Source organism: Hippocampus zosterae, chromosome 19 (genome assembly GCF_025434085.1).
Source record: "Hippocampus zosterae strain Florida chromosome 19, ASM2543408v3, whole genome shotgun sequence".
NCBI lineage: Eukaryota > Metazoa > Chordata > Actinopteri > Syngnathiformes > Syngnathidae > Hippocampus > Hippocampus zosterae.
The window spans coordinates 5065689-5082949 of NC_067469.1; the positions used below are offsets into that span (position 1 = coordinate 5065689).

General features: G+C 44.6%; 4 protein-coding genes across 8 annotated transcripts; 2 read left to right on the top strand and 2 right to left on the bottom strand.

Moving 5' to 3' along the window:
• Nucleotides 1-37: 37 nt before the first annotated feature.
• Nucleotides 38-6075, bottom strand: fkbp1b (FKBP prolyl isomerase 1B). 2 transcript variants are annotated; one of them, XM_052053209.1, is made up of 4 exons: nucleotides 5869-6075; nucleotides 5102-5149; nucleotides 1199-1311; nucleotides 38-608 (listed from the first exon to the last, which is right to left on the bottom strand). In XM_052053209.1, exons 1-4 carry the CDS (start codon nucleotides 5903-5905, stop codon nucleotides 480-482), a joined length of 327 nt encoding a protein of 108 aa, XP_051909169.1. In that variant the 5' UTR covers nucleotides 5906-6075; the 3' UTR covers nucleotides 38-479. The 2 variants fall into 2 exon arrangements, with proteins under 2 accessions (XP_051909169.1, XP_051909170.1); XM_052053210.1 differs by lacking the exons at nucleotides 5102-5149; nucleotides 5869-6075 and adding an exon at nucleotides 2199-2306.
• Nucleotides 6076-6353: 278 nt separating this feature from the next.
• wdcp (WD repeat and coiled coil containing) lies at nucleotides 6354-10621 on the top strand. 3 transcript variants are annotated; one of them, XM_052053200.1, is made up of 5 exons: nucleotides 6354-6845; nucleotides 7535-7708; nucleotides 7810-9632; nucleotides 9823-9943; nucleotides 10366-10621. In XM_052053200.1, the coding sequence occupies exons 3-5, from the start codon at nucleotides 7812-7814 to the stop codon at nucleotides 10572-10574; spliced, it is 2151 nt and encodes a 716-aa protein (XP_051909160.1). In that variant the 5' UTR covers nucleotides 6354-6845; nucleotides 7535-7708; nucleotides 7810-7811; the 3' UTR covers nucleotides 10575-10621. The 3 variants fall into 3 exon arrangements, with proteins under 3 accessions (XP_051909160.1, XP_051909161.1, XP_051909159.1); XM_052053201.1 differs by having other exon boundaries at nucleotides 7535-7620; XM_052053199.1 differs by lacking the exon at nucleotides 7535-7708.
• Nucleotides 10622-11181: 560 nt separating this feature from the next.
• On the top strand, nucleotides 11182-14863 carry si:dkey-261l7.2 (uncharacterized protein LOC569751 homolog). Of its 2 annotated transcripts, none has more exons than XM_052053207.1 (7): nucleotides 11182-11323; nucleotides 12183-12310; nucleotides 13033-13122; nucleotides 13198-13304; nucleotides 13759-13922; nucleotides 14036-14152; nucleotides 14222-14863. In XM_052053207.1, exons 2-7 carry the CDS (start codon nucleotides 12186-12188, stop codon nucleotides 14330-14332), a joined length of 714 nt encoding a protein of 237 aa, XP_051909167.1. In that variant the 5' UTR covers nucleotides 11182-11323; nucleotides 12183-12185; the 3' UTR covers nucleotides 14333-14863. The 2 variants fall into 2 exon arrangements, with proteins under 2 accessions (XP_051909167.1, XP_051909168.1); XM_052053208.1 differs by having other exon boundaries at nucleotides 13198-13286.
• A 266-nt stretch (nucleotides 14864-15129) lies between these two features.
• irak1bp1 (interleukin-1 receptor-associated kinase 1 binding protein 1) lies at nucleotides 15130-17159 on the bottom strand. The gene is made up of 4 exons (XM_052053205.1): nucleotides 16813-17159; nucleotides 16569-16650; nucleotides 16133-16263; nucleotides 15130-15986 (listed from the first exon to the last, which is right to left on the bottom strand). The coding sequence occupies exons 1-4, from the start codon at nucleotides 17097-17099 to the stop codon at nucleotides 15701-15703; spliced, it is 786 nt and encodes a 261-aa protein (XP_051909165.1). The 5' UTR covers nucleotides 17100-17159; the 3' UTR covers nucleotides 15130-15700.
• Between the last annotated feature and the right edge of the window lie 102 nt (nucleotides 17160-17261).

The following is a 17261-nucleotide window of genomic DNA, read 5'->3' on the forward strand; positions in this document are numbered from 1 at the left end:
AATATTCTTCTCAGGCAAATATTTAACAAAGGACACATTGTCGTTAACATGCCATTTTTATTCCAGAACAGAGTTGGTCAACAAAATGGTAAGCAGCAACGGTTCTGTACGCCATGAGACCAGGTCGACAAGAGAAAACGCACGTGCAGTAAATGCTTTTTATTTGGAGGGGGGTAGTTACAAATACATAGCTAACTCGGCAACATTTTCATGAGCATTCAGTAGGACAAACCCTGATTAAAGTGCCAATGCAGTCAGGTCAGTAGTTTGTGTACGCATTATGTTTATGTAGAAAATAATCGGTCAAGATGCAGGGAGTTTTGTCATGTGCTTATACTCAGTTGCTAATACTGTAAGGCAGTGAGTGTTTCGATTGCAAAATAGTATGAGTTAAGATGCATTTGAAGAGTAAATGGAACAAGAGAGGGATGGCGGTGGGAGGGGAGTCAGCGCATCGAGCAGGTCCCTATAAAAATGTTTCACTCCAGTTTGAGGAGTTCAACATCAAAAACGAGTGTGGCATTGGGAGGGATGACGCCGGGATGGCCCGTGAGGCCGTAGGCGACATCCGGTGTGCAGGTGAGCTTCACTCTCTGGCCCAGGCTCATCTGGGGACAACAAAAATGTATTTTAAAATTGTCAGTCAGCATGCGTTTCTGTATATGTAACATGTTAATGGGCATTCTAACGAGCGGTCTGACTGTCCAATCATTGAGCGCCTTTTTGTGCTACACAGTCGCGAAAATGTCTGGTCGACATGTTGATCGGGTTAATTCGCAAGAAGCAAAAAAGATGATTTCCGTGTGACACAATTTACATAAAAGCAAATGGAAATATTGCAAAACCATTATTTCTCTAGCATTTTAGCAATTCCTTTAAAAAAAATCTACTGTACTGTAATTTAACTTTGAAAACTGCCTTCTTCTTACTGTGCAGCAGAGGGGGCTGCTGCATTCAACCGAAATTCAGCTCATATCAAATTCTATGAAATCCTCCCTTCTGTTAATGATTTAAGAACACAGTGCTCTTGTTATTCATTATGCTCCCATACAGTCAACCGACCACTGTGGGGTTTGTTTTGATGGACAAGAGGCAAGTACCCCTGAAATAAAACCAATCTACGCTTACATCTGGAGTGGCTGGTGCAAGGAGCGTGTTTATAAAAAATATAATTTAAATATTCAGTTTGTTTTCTGACCTGAGCCACGCCTTCTTCCCAGCCTTTGATCACCTCGTTGCGTCCGATCTTGAATTTGAAGGGCTTGTTTCTGTCTCGGGATGAGTCAAACTTTTTGCCGTTCTGCAGCATACCTGTCAAAAAGACAAAATCATCATTTTTGGCAGAAATTTTCTAACGGGGCCTTTTTAGGATTTAGTTGGACAATCTGAAGCGTGACAGTGAGTGCGGGGTAGGAGGGATGTCTTTACAGGATCTTGCGTGGGTTTCAATTCTCCCAAATGCGCAAAGGCAAACGAATGAATCAGGAAGCAGGTGGCCTGGTTTATTGGATTATTTTTAAAGTTAACAACTAGGCCGTCGCTTGTCAGCATGTCGAGGGAGAAAAGGAACAAAAAAAAAGTAAAAACCCAAATGGGATGAAAATGTCAGATACTGATTCTAACCATTGTTCTGTCAATGTTGTTTGACATCGTTTGCAAACATTAAGGTAAGACTTTCCAAATGCTAAGATTTAAATAGACAAAATGTAATTATATTTAATTTGACAGTAAACTTCACCTGGGACTGACAGTAAACCGCTTAAAGCCTCTTCTGGTTACGACCCCTTAATTTATGTGAGCCTGTGTTCACTCGGCGAGTGTGAATAGTTGGGGTTCTAAAGACGTTGTGTGAACGTCACACTTTAACGCCATAGCTGTGTCGCCTCTCCGCTTTCACCGGCCGTCTAAATTTAGCGGACAAGGAAGTCACCAAGTCCAAGCAACAGCGGGCCAACAGCTGCCATGTCGCATCCGTGTGTAAAACCTAACAGGGATGCCCATATTTTGCTTGACTTTACGGGTGTTATTAATTACAGTAGGCTAAAACTAAATGATTGCGCATGTAATTTTATTCCACTATTATTACATATTTTCGATGTATTTTCTGCTAGCTGCAGGAATGTAACTCGCCCGATGTCAATCCAAATTCTGCATTATTATTATTGCTACTATAGTATTATTTTTTATGCAGTCGCTACCACTATCAGCTCTGCGTGCACGGGCGGGGTGGTAGCTCTCATCCCTTCCGGATCCTGACGCTGCCCGTTACGACTCTCAAGAGAAAATTCCAACCTCTTTGGCTGCGTCGGCACAAAAAAAAGGAGAGAAAAAAAAAGCTGAAGCGCTAACCGAGGGCGGGGTTATTTTTACTCCGCCATATCCTGTCGCGCAGTCATCTCACCCACCCGCCCCTCACCCGTCTGCCTCCCTCACACAGTCTCGAGAAGCTGCCAGCATGACACTCCCGCCTGCATTAAAAAGGGCGGATCAGAAAAAAAGCTGCATGTCAGGCTTCATGGCTGAGCTCCCACTTCAGTTTACACAAATGTCACTTTGGGTGACTGGGAGGACTTCATACAACAATGGTGGGAAAACTGCGGCCTGTGGTCCGTATAAAGCCCGCAAGATCATTGTATCCAATTGTGAAAACCAAACGAGGTGGTGCAGTGAACACGATGGACAAGATGTCTCTGCACACCGCATCAAGATGAGCGCTTGTGGGCCCTCTCGTCTGCATGGAAAGCAATCTATTTTGCATAGATGCCTGCTTAACTCAATTCCCACTTAATTCCCATGAGGCTCATGGAATGTTTTCAATTTAGAAAATCCCGCATCTTAGCTCCCCACAGAAATGTACTGGAAGCAATCCAGGCATTTGGCTTCCATTTTCCACCCACTGAATCGCTTTTTGTACCTGATGTTATGATCAGTGAGCGAATCATGTGAATAATAACAGATTATTTTGCACTCTTGAACTCAAAGCTCCATGTACGAGCCTGAGCAGCTTTTCTTAAAAATGTCAACCACATGACCGCTCGCTCGCCATATTTAGGAATCTCTGCCACCCGCCCGAGTCATGAGAGGGTCAGCTGTGTGCCATGTAAGCGAGTGTCTGCTGTGTGTGCTTGTCTGCGTGGTTAGAATCCCAATGTGAGGATCACAAATAGCCACGTCCAGTGTTCCCATTGAAGTTGGGATGAAGTGAGCAGATTGGAATGTGACGTTTGCTTCGACTGGAAAAAAAAAAGCTACAACTAAATACTTTATGTAACAAATAGCCTCTTTATCTTTGCTTCTATTTAGCCAGCAGGAAGCCTCGGAGCGCCTAGCATCCCAAATATATGGCTAACCGCTATCACCAGACTTCCTCCTCACTGGTATCTCAATTTGATCTCTGCCCTTATAAAACAAAATGAGGGCCAGGCATTAACCCAGAGAGGTGGCATGGACGCTTACACGTAACTACCATTTTGTGTGTGTGTTGTTTTTTTTTTTTGTAAAGATATCAAACTTCACCACAGTGCTCCACCCACACACGATGATGATGACAAATATTTCTCACAGTTTATCATTGTCCATCTGTCCAGTATATGCGGGTCAAATTTGGTAACCAGGTAACAATCACACTAAATCTCTCGGCCAAGTTTGTCTTTGAAGGACCTCATGAGTTAGCCAAACTGACCTTAAAACGAAACATTTTCACACTAAACATGGTTAAAAAAGTGAAATTGCTCAAGCCCTTATCCCACGGAGCTGCGAACAATTACCACTGATTTCAAAGGTAGTGACTGTGTCGGGGTTCGTTCAAGGTCGCAAATGTTTCAGGGGGTATTTTCAACTGTGAAACTTGCCGACTCGTAATTTTTCACAGGTTAGCAGTCTCCCATATGTCTTGAATCGTTGGCAACACTAACCCTCAAATGGTCACTTCAAACAAAAATGGCTGACTTCCTGTGTGCGTGTTCCAAACATGGCTCCTTCAAACGTTTTGTCTGTCAACTTGTGATGGACATGCCAACCCAATTTGACACTGCTCAGTGAATCCGACTTCAGGGGGCTGAGTTTTGAAAGATCGGACAGTTTTCATGCCAGCCATTTCCCTTTCGCAGAGTCGAGAACAGATTTATCGGTCTATGGGGTTTGTCTGGCTGAATTGGAGCCAGCAGCTAGCAGCAGGATGATTTAATGAGTCAAAATTGGGGCGGACATGCAGAGTGAGAGAACGCGGAGGATGTGAGTGACGCACACCAATGGAGACATGCAGTCAGTAGGGAGGGAGGCGGATATGGGGGTGTTGAGGCCTTGTTTGGGAGAAATGCATCAATGAGACGAATGGCATTTTTTCTCCTTCTTTGGCTGTTAGATCATCATACGGGATTAAATCATTAGTTCTTGTTAAAGTTACATAATAGTTCAGAGAGCATCTCAAAACGGCGACGTCTGTTTATGACAAAAGCCGCGGCGCAGTGGCGAGGCAGTGTTTTAATTGCCGCATCATAAACCCGCTGATCTGCAGATGGGACTGATAGCAAACCAGCATTGCTTTTTGTTTTGTTTACTTTCTGTCTGACCTACTTGTCTGCGCCGAACAAGCGCCCAAGGCACGCGCTAACCCAAATGTGTTTCCCCCGCGTCACAGCGGTGCAGTTAACAAAAAAAAGGTCTGTCTGAACAAAAAAGAAAGGATAGCGTGAAGAATAGACATGCTAGACGGCCAATTGAGGCCAGCATGGGACAGTATTGGGCTACATCGCGTTGGGACCACACTCCACCGGTTACCGGTCGATCACGATCGACTGGTTGGGCACCGCTGCACTTGAAAGAGCCTGCATACCACATAAGTAAATGTGGTAGACCGGTACATTAAATTGGAAGACCATTGGACAAACTGGAGCAGCAGGACAGAACATGGTTAAAAAATACGATCATGTGATCATGTTATTATATTAGGCAAGCATAGGACAATAAGTGAACAGATGGGATAACAAAAGACCGCATGGGACAAGATGTGACAGTACTTGAGCAACACAAGACCGTGCAGGACAACATGAAAGGGCATAGGACAATACAAGACACTGTACAAAAATTATGACTCACTCACCTATGTAATGAACCACACACGTCTGACCCTTCTTTGGAAATGTGCTTCCTAGGGGACAAAAATATTACACTCAAAAAATTGCAGTTCAACTTTTGCACACGCTATATCACAGATTTTTAATACTCTTTAAAAGCATTCACCGAACAAACCTTTCGGACTATTAACACTTGCACATTAGTTACAGTATTTTCTGATATGTGCGAAACTCTTTATTAGACATGTGCACCTTTAGTGTAGTACCGCATTGTGTCACAACATGACACAATCTTTTTTAGAATTATATTTTAACTTAAGATGAAGAGTGACTGTATTATTAGCAATACAGTAAGACTGACAGGGGCCTCCAGAAAGCTTTCACATTTTTGCCACCCAGCTCAACAACACACCTACACAATCACCAGAAGAATTAGCACAACCAATTGAAAGGAAGAGTAAAATCCTGCATGATGCACAAACTAATTCATTCTTTACATTCTATTTTAATTACTATGTTACTCTCTTTCAGTACAATGTTGCAGTACAGTTTCCCATTTAAATAGAACACGTTACACTATTTTTTGTTGGGTTTATTTTCTTTTTATGAAGGCTGGAACAAATTGAGTTTTCGTTCATTTCGACGGGGGAGGATGATGTTAAATGTTGAACGTTGCTCTCACGAATAACGACGATAAAATGCACAAATAAAATAATGAAGACATAATAATAAAAAGGTAATAGTTTCGGCACCGGGGGGAGAACTACCAAGCCGCTTCGGAAAAGCAACTTACCATCACCGGGAGATATTGTCTCGACTTCCACGCCCATGGTTCTGCGATACGTCGTCGAATTTTAGACGTAGAACATAAGTCCTTACCAGGCGAGCGTTTCCCCGTATGGCCGCTACCGTTACTCCTCGGTGTCCGCCGAAGGATAGCATGCAGTCGTCACCCGACCGCTGCCGAGAGCCTCCCAGCCAAGATATGGGAAAGCGAGCAAGCGGATTTTTGGACTTCCACTAGTGGTGGGCTGTCACAAGATGGCGGCGCCACACTGCGGCGATGGGGAGTATTTTCTAGGCAGAGCAGTGGTTGCTTGTTTGTGGATTTATGGGTGCTGTTTGAGATCAAATGTGAACAGCAGCATGCACAACAGGTCTCTGTTGGCGCTTACCGTTAAAATCCGAAAGCATAGTCCACTTAAAAACGAGGAAATACGTTCGAAATGACCATGAATAGCATTTAAACTGTGTTTCCCATAATACACCTCTCAGTGTGGTGGTCGTAAATTACTTCCGTGTTAATAAGGCGCCAACAACAGTTGGCAAATATGAAAATATTTTAAAATTTAATTGTATTTCATATGTACTATAAAATGTTGGTGTACACTGAGGATGTTCCATCTTAAATTTGACTTAGGGTGGTCAGACTCAACATTTATGTGTACTATTATATACAGTCTCTCTCTCTCTCTCTCTGTAACAGAGACTGAGAATAAAAACTGAAATTTCCCATTTTATCTGAAACATTTATCAAACATTAATTCAAATGTCAGACAGGCTATATGTATCCGAAGTTTAATTTGTACGATTATTCTGAGGACATTCTTAAAAATAAAGTACAGGAGTAACTCATAAATTCAACTACGTTTCCAATGATGCACTTCTCTGGACGGTGCCCAGGCATTACTTCCGGGTTAAGTACGAGTCAACATTGATGGTTTGGTGTTTCACCGGTAAAATGTGAAGTGACCCATGGCAGCATTCACTGTAAGTACTTTGCGAAACTTTACTCGACAAAATACGTGTTTTTTCCCCCGAAAATACAGTGTGTGCGTGTTTTTTTTCCCCAGTCTGTTAAAGTCTTTCCTAGCTAAACATGGAGCCACGGCATGATAGTATGCTCACCCATGTTGCAAAATGTTAGCTGTGTAAATAATGCAAAAGCGATAACGATGGACTGAAAAGTGTATGAAAAGTTAATTTGTTTGTCCTTCATGATTTAACAAAACGTATTTTGCATCACGACACACTAGATTACAGTACTTGTTACATTAGGTGTTGGGTTGTCATCCATTCTTAAAAAATGTAATTATGATGGAAACTTTTCATTGGAATTAACAATAATAAACAAGGAATTTAGGATTGGCTGTTAACAGTGAACCTAAATATATTTTAATATTTTATATCGTAATCTTTATTCTCTTGACTAAAAATGCAAGATTTCATGCAAGTACGGTACCTTGACTTCAGTAGGCCCATTTACACGTTTTCCAAGTAACAAACTAAATATCTCTATTCTGTTTGGAGGTAGTCTCTATTTATGCCTTGGATTTATTTCCCACTACTCCACACAGGAAGTTTCCATTCAGGAATATTTCCGTAATTTCCCATTTTAACTTCACATGGAAATTTAAAGGAACGTTTTCCACCACCTTGATCCTACTTGTCTCCCTTAGCAATTCTGTTTGCACCAGGATGACAAGATGTCTCATCCCCAATGTGTGATTAAGTGAGCGACGTCAGCGGCCTCGAGTCCTGAAAGGTCCCGAGAGTGTCGTGTTGAGGTCGTTGCGCTATAATCGGCTATTCATGCTCGTCACAGCACGCCCGGCTCAGGAGAGCAGATTAAGGTGCCTAATTGAAAGGAAACCCAGGAGAGAGCCTTTGCTGGTTATAATCTGCAAGGCGAGGACCTCCCGACCGCTCAGGTTGTTTTGTCGCTTTCTCACAGAGATGGACCTGGGCAAGGCCAAGCTGCTACGGAGCGGCATCAACACGCTGCACCAGGCCATCCACCCAGTGCACGGGGTAGCATGGACCGACGGCAAGCAGGTGTGCCTGACGACGCTCTACTTCCAACGCGGCGAGACCAAGTTTGGCGACACAAATGTCATCGGGCAGTTCGAGCACGTCCTCGGGCTCTTCTGGGGCCCGCTGTGCTGCCCCGACTCACCCGCCTTGCTGGCCGTGCAGCACAAGAAGCATGTCAGCGTTTGGCAGCTGCAGCTGAGCGCCTTGGAGCATAACAAGCTGCTGTGCACACAGACCTGCGAAATGAGTGAGCCCTTCCCATTGCTGGCGCAAGGCTGCGTCTGGCACCCCAAACTGGACATTTTGGCCCTCCTGACCAAGCGGGACGCATCAGTGCTATTCTCGGTACGGGTGGACAACAGGAGGACCAAGGCGGATATTAAGGGAAGCGGGCTCATCCACTGTGCGTCTTGGACCAAAGACGGAACCCGTTTGGTGGTGGCGATCGGCACCGCGCTCCACTCCTACATTTGGAACGACATTCACAAAAGCCTCGTGGCATGCTCCTTCTGCCCCATTTTTGACGTGGGGGGCTACATCTGTGCCACAGAAGCAACTGGAGACTCTCAGGTTGCCGTGGCGACAGAGCTGCCTTTGGAGAAGCTATGTGGTTTGAACGCCGGCATGGCCTTCGAGGTGGACCCCTCGCGAGTCCAGACGCCAGAAACTGACTTCTCTCAGGATTCCAGACGGCTGTCATTTGACCTCGCGGAGAAGTTCCATACACCCACCTCGGGCCCCCTGGACCTCACCCACCTCCTGGCCAGGCACCGGCGCTCAGACCCCAGCCCACTTATCCACCTGCAGCGCAAGGACTCAGTAACGGGTTCCGGTCAGGACTCATCACACCTGGTGCTGATCACATACGAGCGCAAGGTGGTCACCACCCGCAAAGTCAGCATCCCCGGGATCCTAGTGCCGGATTTGGTGGCGTTCGACGCGCGTGCCTCCACTGTGGCCGTGGCGTCCAACACTTGTAACATGGTGCTGGTGTACCGTATCACGGCATCGGCCATGCCCAACATCCAGCAGATCTCGCTGCAGGCCACAGACAGGCCCAAGGGGGTCTGTTTCCTCAGCGACAAAGTGCTGCTCATGATGGTCGGCCGGCAGAAGTCAATGGACCCCGCCTTCCTCCCGTCCTCCAACACAGAAAAGTATATCCTGCGCTTGGTGGCCAAAGACTTCGATGGAGAGGGTGCCCCCTCCCATCTCAACATAGAGCCTCCTGCTAATTTGTCACGGATTAGGAGGCACTCGGAGCACCTGCCCAAGGATGACAGGGAGCTTCTGGGGATAAAGGACTTGGTTCTTCCCGGGAATGGAGTAGTACCCCGCTCACCCGGGAGTAGACGCAGGCTGGTGGAGGAAGTGAGGAGCCCCGAGCCCAGCTCTGCGGACTTCTCCGCCTCCTCGGAAAGAACCTCCTCCTGTGCCGTAGAGAACTTGGACGTCTGCCGTATGGCCAGCCTGGTGGTGGCCGGCCAGACTAGCAGGGACTCCAGCCGGGCTGGATCACCTCGGCCGGAGGTGGTCCCGGAGCCAATGGTGGGCCCGCCAGGCGGATCCTCCCGGGAGAGAGCCGTGGAGCATCTGGTCTTCAACATGGAGCGGCTGTTCGCTCGCTTCGCAGATGTGCAGCAGTGTCTGGGCGAGATCCGAGAGTACGCCCAGAATGGCAAGAAGGTTGCGAGCTCATATCCGGCTGCTGCCGAGCCCCCTTACATCAATGTCACATGTCAGGTAAGATCACATAAGAAAACTGCCTGGTTGGACTTTATACTTTTTACTGTTTTGTAATTTGCTGTAAAATGCATCAGAGACTGTCTCTCTGCTTTCCCACATGCAAGGGCATAACAGCAAATAAGTATACAATGGTGACTTGACTTGACAAGCAGCACTAGACTTTTTGCCTGTGTTTTGGATCCCACAGAAGCAGTTGTCCGAGAACGTGTTTATTGATGAACGGCGTCCAATGCTCCTGTGTGATGGCAAGTTGTGTTTACGCAGCCTCCAGGAGCTTTTCAACCTCACCGTCGTGGAGATGCTGCATGGTACATGGTTTTTCACCCCACCGAGCATTTACATTATCAAGAGTCCTACAGTATGTGTTGTATGAGTTTAGCTGTACCCTAAAATTGAATAGTTAAAATCTATATGCTCTGTAAGGCGCTTTGTTACAGTTGGAGCTAGTGTGAAGGTGCAATATAAACAAAGATTTACAGTATTTTACATCCAGTCAGATGGTCCATCTGTCTCATTTATTTCAAAATTTGCCCAGCCTTGGTCTAAACCATGTAAACACATCTATGACTGTCATGCAGTTGAGCTATAATTGGATGTGATTAGCGGCCGAGGTCAGATTAGTATCTTTCAAATGGAAGCAGCTTACGGGTACTTTATTAGCATGTAACAGGCCTAAACCACAACGTGCTATTGAACATGCCGCCGGGTGGTTTTGTTCATGCTCTTTCAGGGCCTCTGTGGATCGTCCTGGTGGCCGACTCTGACGGCTTCGTGCCCCTGACGTTCAATCCCAGAGCTGAGCTCACCGTACGTAACGGCAAGCGCAAATCCACTGTCCGCACTCCTGGGAGCCCCGAGATCTCCTGCCCGTCCAGTCCGGCCCCCTGCCACAACCCTACCAGCAGCAGCACCACCACCACCACTGAGGCCTCCACATAGTTTATAGATTTAGATCACTTTGTTAATAAAGCACTTTCAACAATTCACTTACAGTTTCATTTTTTTGTTTTGGGAATAAAAACAAAAAGCCACAATTTCCTAGCATTCGTCAGATGCTGTGAAAATATGCCCCATACTGGCGATGAGAAGTGTCTTACGTTTTTTGTTATTTGAACAAAACATCTTCCACATAAATACAAATGAAGTATAAAAGTAACATGAATATGTGTATTTATAGATATATACGTGCCCTATTTAAACTGTGAACCCCTACCACGATTGACACCACCCCAAAATGTGCATGTACTGTAATAGGCATGAAATGCCAGTAATGACTTGTATCTAAATAAAACTGTGTGTCGATGGTTGAAATAGAAATGAGGCGCTCTAATCAGTGCCTTGTATTGGTTCTGTCGTCTCATGACGTCAAACCGCAGATTTAATTTCGTTTACGGGTACGATGAAACACATCCAATATGGCGACGGTGTTGACGTATAACTCCGTAGTTATCGTGGCTTACTATTTCTCTGTGTTCGTTTAACCGGGTGACTTCTTTTCTTGACGTGGCTGCGGCGAACTGGGGGTCACGTGTTAATCCGTGCGCCGCCGCGATAGGCTGAAACGAGAAAGTGTTTTGGGTTTACGTCCCCGCCCACCTGTGGCATGTCAACAGACAGGTGGCCATAGTCGTGGAGGAGTAGGGTCAACGCCAGAAAGAAATTAAAAGGAAAAAGGAAGTCAAAACGAGGTGAGCACCAAAATTCTCCAGCATTCCCTGTTGTGTTTTTGACCAGTGGTGAGCAATCAGGGGCAGCAAGGAGGTGCACCACCTTTGGTGCTCAACATTGAACATTTAAGTCTGTTTTAACAGTACATTAACAATTGTCACCGTTTTATTTTACTATTTATAAATAATTACAATGAATTAACTTTTTATTAAAATGCATTATAAATGTTTAATATCTATTATAGTTTTAATTTATTTTTACTTTATGAGACCCACTTAATATATTAAACAATTGTTTCATGGAAGAAAAAAATAAAGTCAAATAAATATCAAAGTAGACATAACTTTTTTTGTCGAATTAGATTTTAGGCTTTGTGTTTTGGTTGCCATGACAATCTAATCTGCCCTGGGCTATCGATGTGCTTGCCCAGAACCCTATAGAGCAAATAAATAGTGAGCCGAAACAGGACAAATAATGACATAAAGAAATAAGTACACATAAAAATAATACTTATCATGAAGGATGTTAAATTAGCAATATTTATACAAGTAACAGCCCACTTCGTGTATTATGCTCGAAATGCTATATAAATAAAGACGTATTGCATTATTCTGAAGGTATAAGTAGTTTAGCCACTTATACACTTCCATACAATTTGATGAGGCATGTTTTTTGCGTGTGATGGCTTTTATTAACTTTGATTTTTGAGTTTATGTCATGTTATATATAGTGATATAAATGAGTCTGAGCTGTTATGAATATTGATATACTGCTCTGCATGATGGATGTGACACTGTTGTGTGCTTGTCGTATTCTGTAGTTGTAAAGTATATATGAGGGAGTGGGAGTACAGTATTTAAGACATTTTTCTCCCCGAAGGTGATGCCTGAGCTGACGTTGTCTGCGGCTGTGCAACTGATGCTCCTGCTGTCGGCCTTCCCGGCTCAGTACCTTATCCACAAATGGAGCGGCAACACGGCAGAGCAGCGTCTCCACGCGTCAGCACAGTAGGCAACGAACACGTACTTTCATTCTAACCTAATTGTGTTTTTAGTATCGTCGTTGATAAATTATGTGGCATTTGCTGTACGACCTTGGCATTAAAAGTCTTATGATGATGTTAAAAGGACTTGAGTATCAGAGCTTAAAGTTGTGCTGCCCGCCCCCCAAAAAAGGGGGGTTAGGATATTTAATAAGTTTGTATTTATGTCATTTTTATGCTTAGATTTTACCTCGGTGGTGAAGTTAAAAGATTGAGAGGTGTGACTAAATACTGACTTCCTGATTATTAGTGGCGCACGTATCGTTGAGCTGCCTATACCGGTTTCCCTACCCTACCAGTTTAGGTAGAACTATTTTTCTGCCTCCATAAACATATCCCAGCTGATTTTGAGGGGAAGGCAGTCAACTGACCCTGAACCAGTCGCCAGTCAATCGCAAGGCGCATATAGAGACAAAGAACCATTCACACCCACATTTGATTTAAAAGCATTTACACTTGGGGTTAACTTCTATACTGTTGGCAGCTTACTGTGTTTTTGTCTTTTATTTTTTAAGCAGTTTGTTTTTCTTTTTTTTTGGCTTCTACTTTTTGCTTTTGTAAGTCAAGGTTATTATGTGGATGTTGAACTCCTGAAAAAATTCGGAACCCCACCCCCACTAGCAGGTTTTCCTTGGCGGTGGTAATAATAAAAAGTGTCTTACACAATTGTGTGCTGTTGCGTTCAAGGTTGGTTGAGGCGTGGAAAGAGTGGAGCGATTCTTACCTCAGCGTTTCTGCGTGGAGCGAGTGGACCCAGCGGCAGCTTTACAAAGTCCTGTGAGTACTCTGAGGAACAGCCCACATTTTTCAACTCGTGAAGACATTAAATGTGCTCATGGTCTTTCCATGCAGGTCGATGCTCGGTATGAATATGGATAAGGAGGACAAACTGTTCACTATGGAAATCATGATGATTGACAACGACCAGGGATTCTTTGGAGGTTTGCGCCCATCAAGTGGTACCTTGATTTACGAGTGCCCAAACTCTCAAGTTTTTCCAACTTCTGAGCCATCGCTTGAATATTTGCTGTGTTGGGGAGCCAAATTTGAGTGCTTTTCAGTGGGAACTAGCTTCACAACATTCAGGCCACAATTAGTTTACATCATAGGTGTCAAATTCAGGTTCTGGAGGGCCGCTGCCCTGCATGTTTTCCAAGCCTCCATGTTGCAACACACCTGATTTAAATGAACAGATCATCAGCAAGCTCTGCGGAAGCCTGACATTGAACCTGTTCATTTGAATCGGGTGTGTTGCAACAGGGAGACTTGGAAAACATGACAGCGGTCCTCCAGGACCTGAGTTTGATACCTATAGTTTACATTTTTTTTCAATAAATCCATATCTATTTTCCAGTCTGCCGTGCCACCTTTAATGGAAATCCAATGACAATGTTTGTGTTTTTGTCACCGCAGCATCTAAGGCGGTGCGCAGTCCGCGGCCACCTTACGTCTTCCTGAGGGTGGGCGAGGTCGTGATGGACCGCAAGGGCCACCGAATCGGCGTGGTAGTGAGCTGGGACAGCGAGATGCGGGCCCCCGCCGAGTGGGTGTATAAGATGTACAGCAACAGAAAGCAGGTCAGATGGTGTGACTACTGCGAGAAAAAAAAAGAAAACGTTTTAAACCAGAGGCAAAAAGGCAAAGTGATCGCATTCACATCCATGACATGGTATGTTTGGATGACCTTTAGGGCGTCGCAGCCGAGAGGACTCCCCATTACAAAGTTCTGTTCAGTGGGGCAGGACCTAACCATGTAATAGTGGGCTACCTGCCTCAGACTCATCTCAAGCGTGTCACTGGAAAAAAAGTAGGAACACAAAAGTCGCCACACACCCACAGGGAGTTTAGTCTTCTATTGACTGTGATGTGTTTACAGCCTAACATTCCCAGCTTGGACCACTACTTCAGTCATTTTGACGGCAAACGCTTCGTGCCGCAAACATGGCTGAAAGAGATTTTCCCGGATGACGACATTGACGATGCCTGAACGTCATGGCTCACGAGACGAAAACGATGTTGATCGTGGTGATTTCACCAAGGGAAGTAGCTCATTTGAATGGATGGTGTCACACAGTACAGTGTACAAGTCTTAGCCACAATTGCCAATGTAAACAAACAGCAGCCATTTTCCAGTGTGCCTTCCAAAGTATTTTAAGTCACATTTTAACAATGGATATGACCCATGTGGTTGATTCGGGTGTAAAGTTAGCTCGCTTCACGCATTCATGAATAAGTTGACCACTGTCGATATTACCAAACAATACTCATGGGTCAATGTGGCCCAACGTGAAAGAATAACAATGCAACTTCCTTTTTAGAAATGTAATTTATTCCTAATTTAATGACATTTAAAATGGCTTTTCATTTTTTTCTCGTTTTTCAAAGGCGTCAATTTGATCCAACACGTTCAGGAGGGTTGATAGACCATTTTTATGCTGCGCTTTCAGTGTTGAGAAAAAAAAAGCCAAAGAAAAAGCATCCCTTGCGGGGGGAGTTAATCCAGTTAATCCTTGCAAAATTGAGGTTGATTTTTATTTTCTAATTTCCAATTCCGAATGGTACCACTTCATGGTCATTTTGATTTCCACCTTAATTTGACACATACAAGTCCATCAATTACGGCTCTGTGATATTTACTTTTAATGGCAGCTTTACCACCGTCTTAGAAGCTGCTGACAATAGCATCATCTCAAAATGATGTCGCTTGACTTTTGCACAGTGCTGTACATGCACGGCTTTGAATGTATAATTATGAATGTATGGGTTCAGCTAAATGACAAAACAGGGAAACCCTGTTTATTATAAGGGATACGTTTCGGGCTCCCCCGCCCTCGACCTTTATCGAGGGGTGCCTTGAGAATAATGAAATCTCAAATTATCTTTCCCCACTGAAATGAATGGAATGCCATTCATTGCTGTTATGGGCTTCCCAAAAATGCCCAAGAGAAAAAAAATGGTATTTTTTTGCGATGTATTTTTAATGAGGAAAACTACAGTCGGTAATATTGTGTAACAAAATAATTAAACATAATGTAAAAAAATGTAGCGGTTTGTGCATCATAATTTAATGCTTCAATTCCATTCATTGCACTGCCTCTTCTTGGCCACGTGGAGGCCACTGGGATTTTATTGCCGGTTATTTTTCAGTTCACAGACTCACAAAAATACCATTCTTTCTTTACTGACAAGAAGAAATTAAGTCAGATATTTTAGCCTTAAATACAGGCAGGTATCAGCAGCTTCCACGAGTACCTGATACCAAAAAGATCAGTCTCGCCCAATACGACACCTGAAATTGTTACTCCCTCATCTGTACAAATCAATCCATACAAACACATTTCTTATGCGCCAGTACTTAGTATTTTTTCCTATTTCCATCACGCATCCGGAAGTAGACAGACACCCGCGAGAAGGCGGTGGCGCTTGGTATGCGGGGAAGAGAGGCGGCCTGGGTGGAGGCGGCCTCTTGGCCCTGCCTTCCTCCTCCCCCTTCTTCGTCCTCACCCTCATCCTGGGTCCTCCACTCTCGCATCTCCTCCTCTCGCACCAGGGTGGGCGCCCCCAGGCTTTGCCCCAGTAGCTGGCTGACTCTGCTGGCCTTCTGCTGGGCATTCTCCACCGCAGAGACACATGCACTCTGCCTACACACACGGTATCAAACTGTGGCGAATGAATACTTTCTTACTCTAATAATGTACATTTTGCAGCCCTATATCTGTAATTGAGTATTTACTTTTAACTTTTGAAAACATATGGAGATAAAATCTATGAGTTACAAAATGATTACCTGATATGGTTCAGGCATTCTGCGCTGTGGAAAAATCGAGGTAGTCCAACTGAGACGCTCCTGTCCAGTTTCTCCAGCAGGACGCTGCAGGACTGCTCCATTTTCTCAAAATCAGAGAAGGTGACAGTCACCTAAAAAAAAAAAAGAAGTGCCATCAACCTTCGGCACGCCTGCATAATCTCATGACAGCACCCCATTTTTCATACCACGTATTCTCAATAGGCTGGCAATTGACTTGGAGCCTAGACATTGACTTACCTTACAAAAGTCTGCTGACCTTAATGCTAACAATGCAAATTGCCATACACGGGTCTATGAAAGCTTATGTTATATTATTCAGGCATCAGTGTCATGTGGCTTAATAAAGGTAACCAATGTGCAAACAACAACCATGACAATAACCGTATTGTGGATCTGGAACGAAATGGTACTCTACCTCTGCATTCATGTGATAGACCTCTTCATCCCGGTGGAGGAATTTCCTCACAGTGATGTCGTCTTCTCTGACTCCATGTTGTCTAGTTATCAAGAAACATTCAATGTTACGCCACATAGGTTTGATACTTAAGGGCTACTGTTCAGACTTTGGCCGAGAGGTGGGCTAAACCCTTGACTGGGAGTACTCAGTGATGCTAACATGTTCGCAAAATGAGGTATTTTCAAAATGTTTTTAATCGCACCTGACAGCTTGCAAAATGTATTCCAACCGTCGTGACACGCTGCTGGTGACCTCGTTGACCGTCGCCTTGCTGTTGCCCACGCTGAGCCGGACCGACGCTCTGTCAGCCGGGTAGCTAACCTCGGCCGTCCCGGTCACCTGTAGCTCCCTCGCCTGACTCCCTGCGGGGCTCTGTCTTTTCCCTGCCAGCGTCTCCGCAACCCCTTGCTCGGCTTCAATGACGGCAAAGGGGCTACCAGTGGACGTAGGCTGTGTCCCACCGGGGAGTAGTCGAATTCTGTTGTCCATTACTATCGCTAATCGTCAGGCTGGCTTCCTGCTACCATGGCAATGAGGTGAACTGCATGATGGGATATATAGTTTACTTTCGCTAGCACTCACCAGTCTAAAATCAAATCATACATTTAATATTCAGCATTTTTAGTGAGAATGATGAACTTTCTGTTTTAT

Excerpts from the sequence above, each read along its gene's own strand:
- si:dkey-261l7.2 (XM_052053207.1), top strand. The coding sequence starts at position 12,186 with ATGCCTGAGCTGACGTTGTCTGCGGCTGTGCAACTGATGCTCCTGCTG. Across the intron at positions 12,311-13,032 it reads CGTCTCCACGCGTCAGCACA|GTTGGTTGAGGCGTGGAAAG; the intron begins GTAGGCAACGAA and ends GTTGCGTTCAAG. Across the intron at positions 13,305-13,758 it reads AGGTTTGCGCCCATCAAGTG|CATCTAAGGCGGTGCGCAGT; the intron begins GTACCTTGATTT and ends TTGTCACCGCAG.
- wdcp (XM_052053200.1), top strand. The coding sequence starts at position 7,812 with ATGGACCTGGGCAAGGCCAAGCTGCTACGGAGCGGCATCAACACGCTG. Across the intron at positions 9,633-9,822 it reads ACATCAATGTCACATGTCAG|AAGCAGTTGTCCGAGAACGT; the intron begins GTAAGATCACAT and ends TGGATCCCACAG. Across the intron at positions 9,944-10,365 it reads CGTCGTGGAGATGCTGCATG|GGCCTCTGTGGATCGTCCTG; the intron begins GTACATGGTTTT and ends ATGCTCTTTCAG.
- fkbp1b (XM_052053209.1), bottom strand. The coding sequence starts at position 5,905 with ATGGGCGTGGAAGTCGAGACAATATCTCCCGGTGATG. Across the intron at positions 1,312-5,101 it reads GTGTGTGGTTCATTACATAG|GTATGCTGCAGAACGGCAAA; the intron begins GTGAGTGAGTCA and ends TCTTTTTGACAG. Across the intron at positions 609-1,198 it reads GGGAAGAAGGCGTGGCTCAG|ATGAGCCTGGGCCAGAGAGT; the intron begins GTCAGAAAACAA and ends TGTTGTCCCCAG.
- irak1bp1 (XM_052053205.1), bottom strand. The coding sequence starts at position 17,099 with ATGGACAACAGAATTCGACTACTCCCCGGTGGGACACAGCCTACGTCC. Across the intron at positions 16,264-16,568 it reads TCTATCACATGAATGCAGAG|GTGACTGTCACCTTCTCTGA; the intron begins GTAGAGTACCAT and ends TTTTTTTTTTAG. Across the intron at positions 15,987-16,132 it reads GAATGCCTGAACCATATCAG|GCAGAGTGCATGTGTCTCTG; the intron begins GTAATCATTTTG and ends CCGTGTGTGTAG.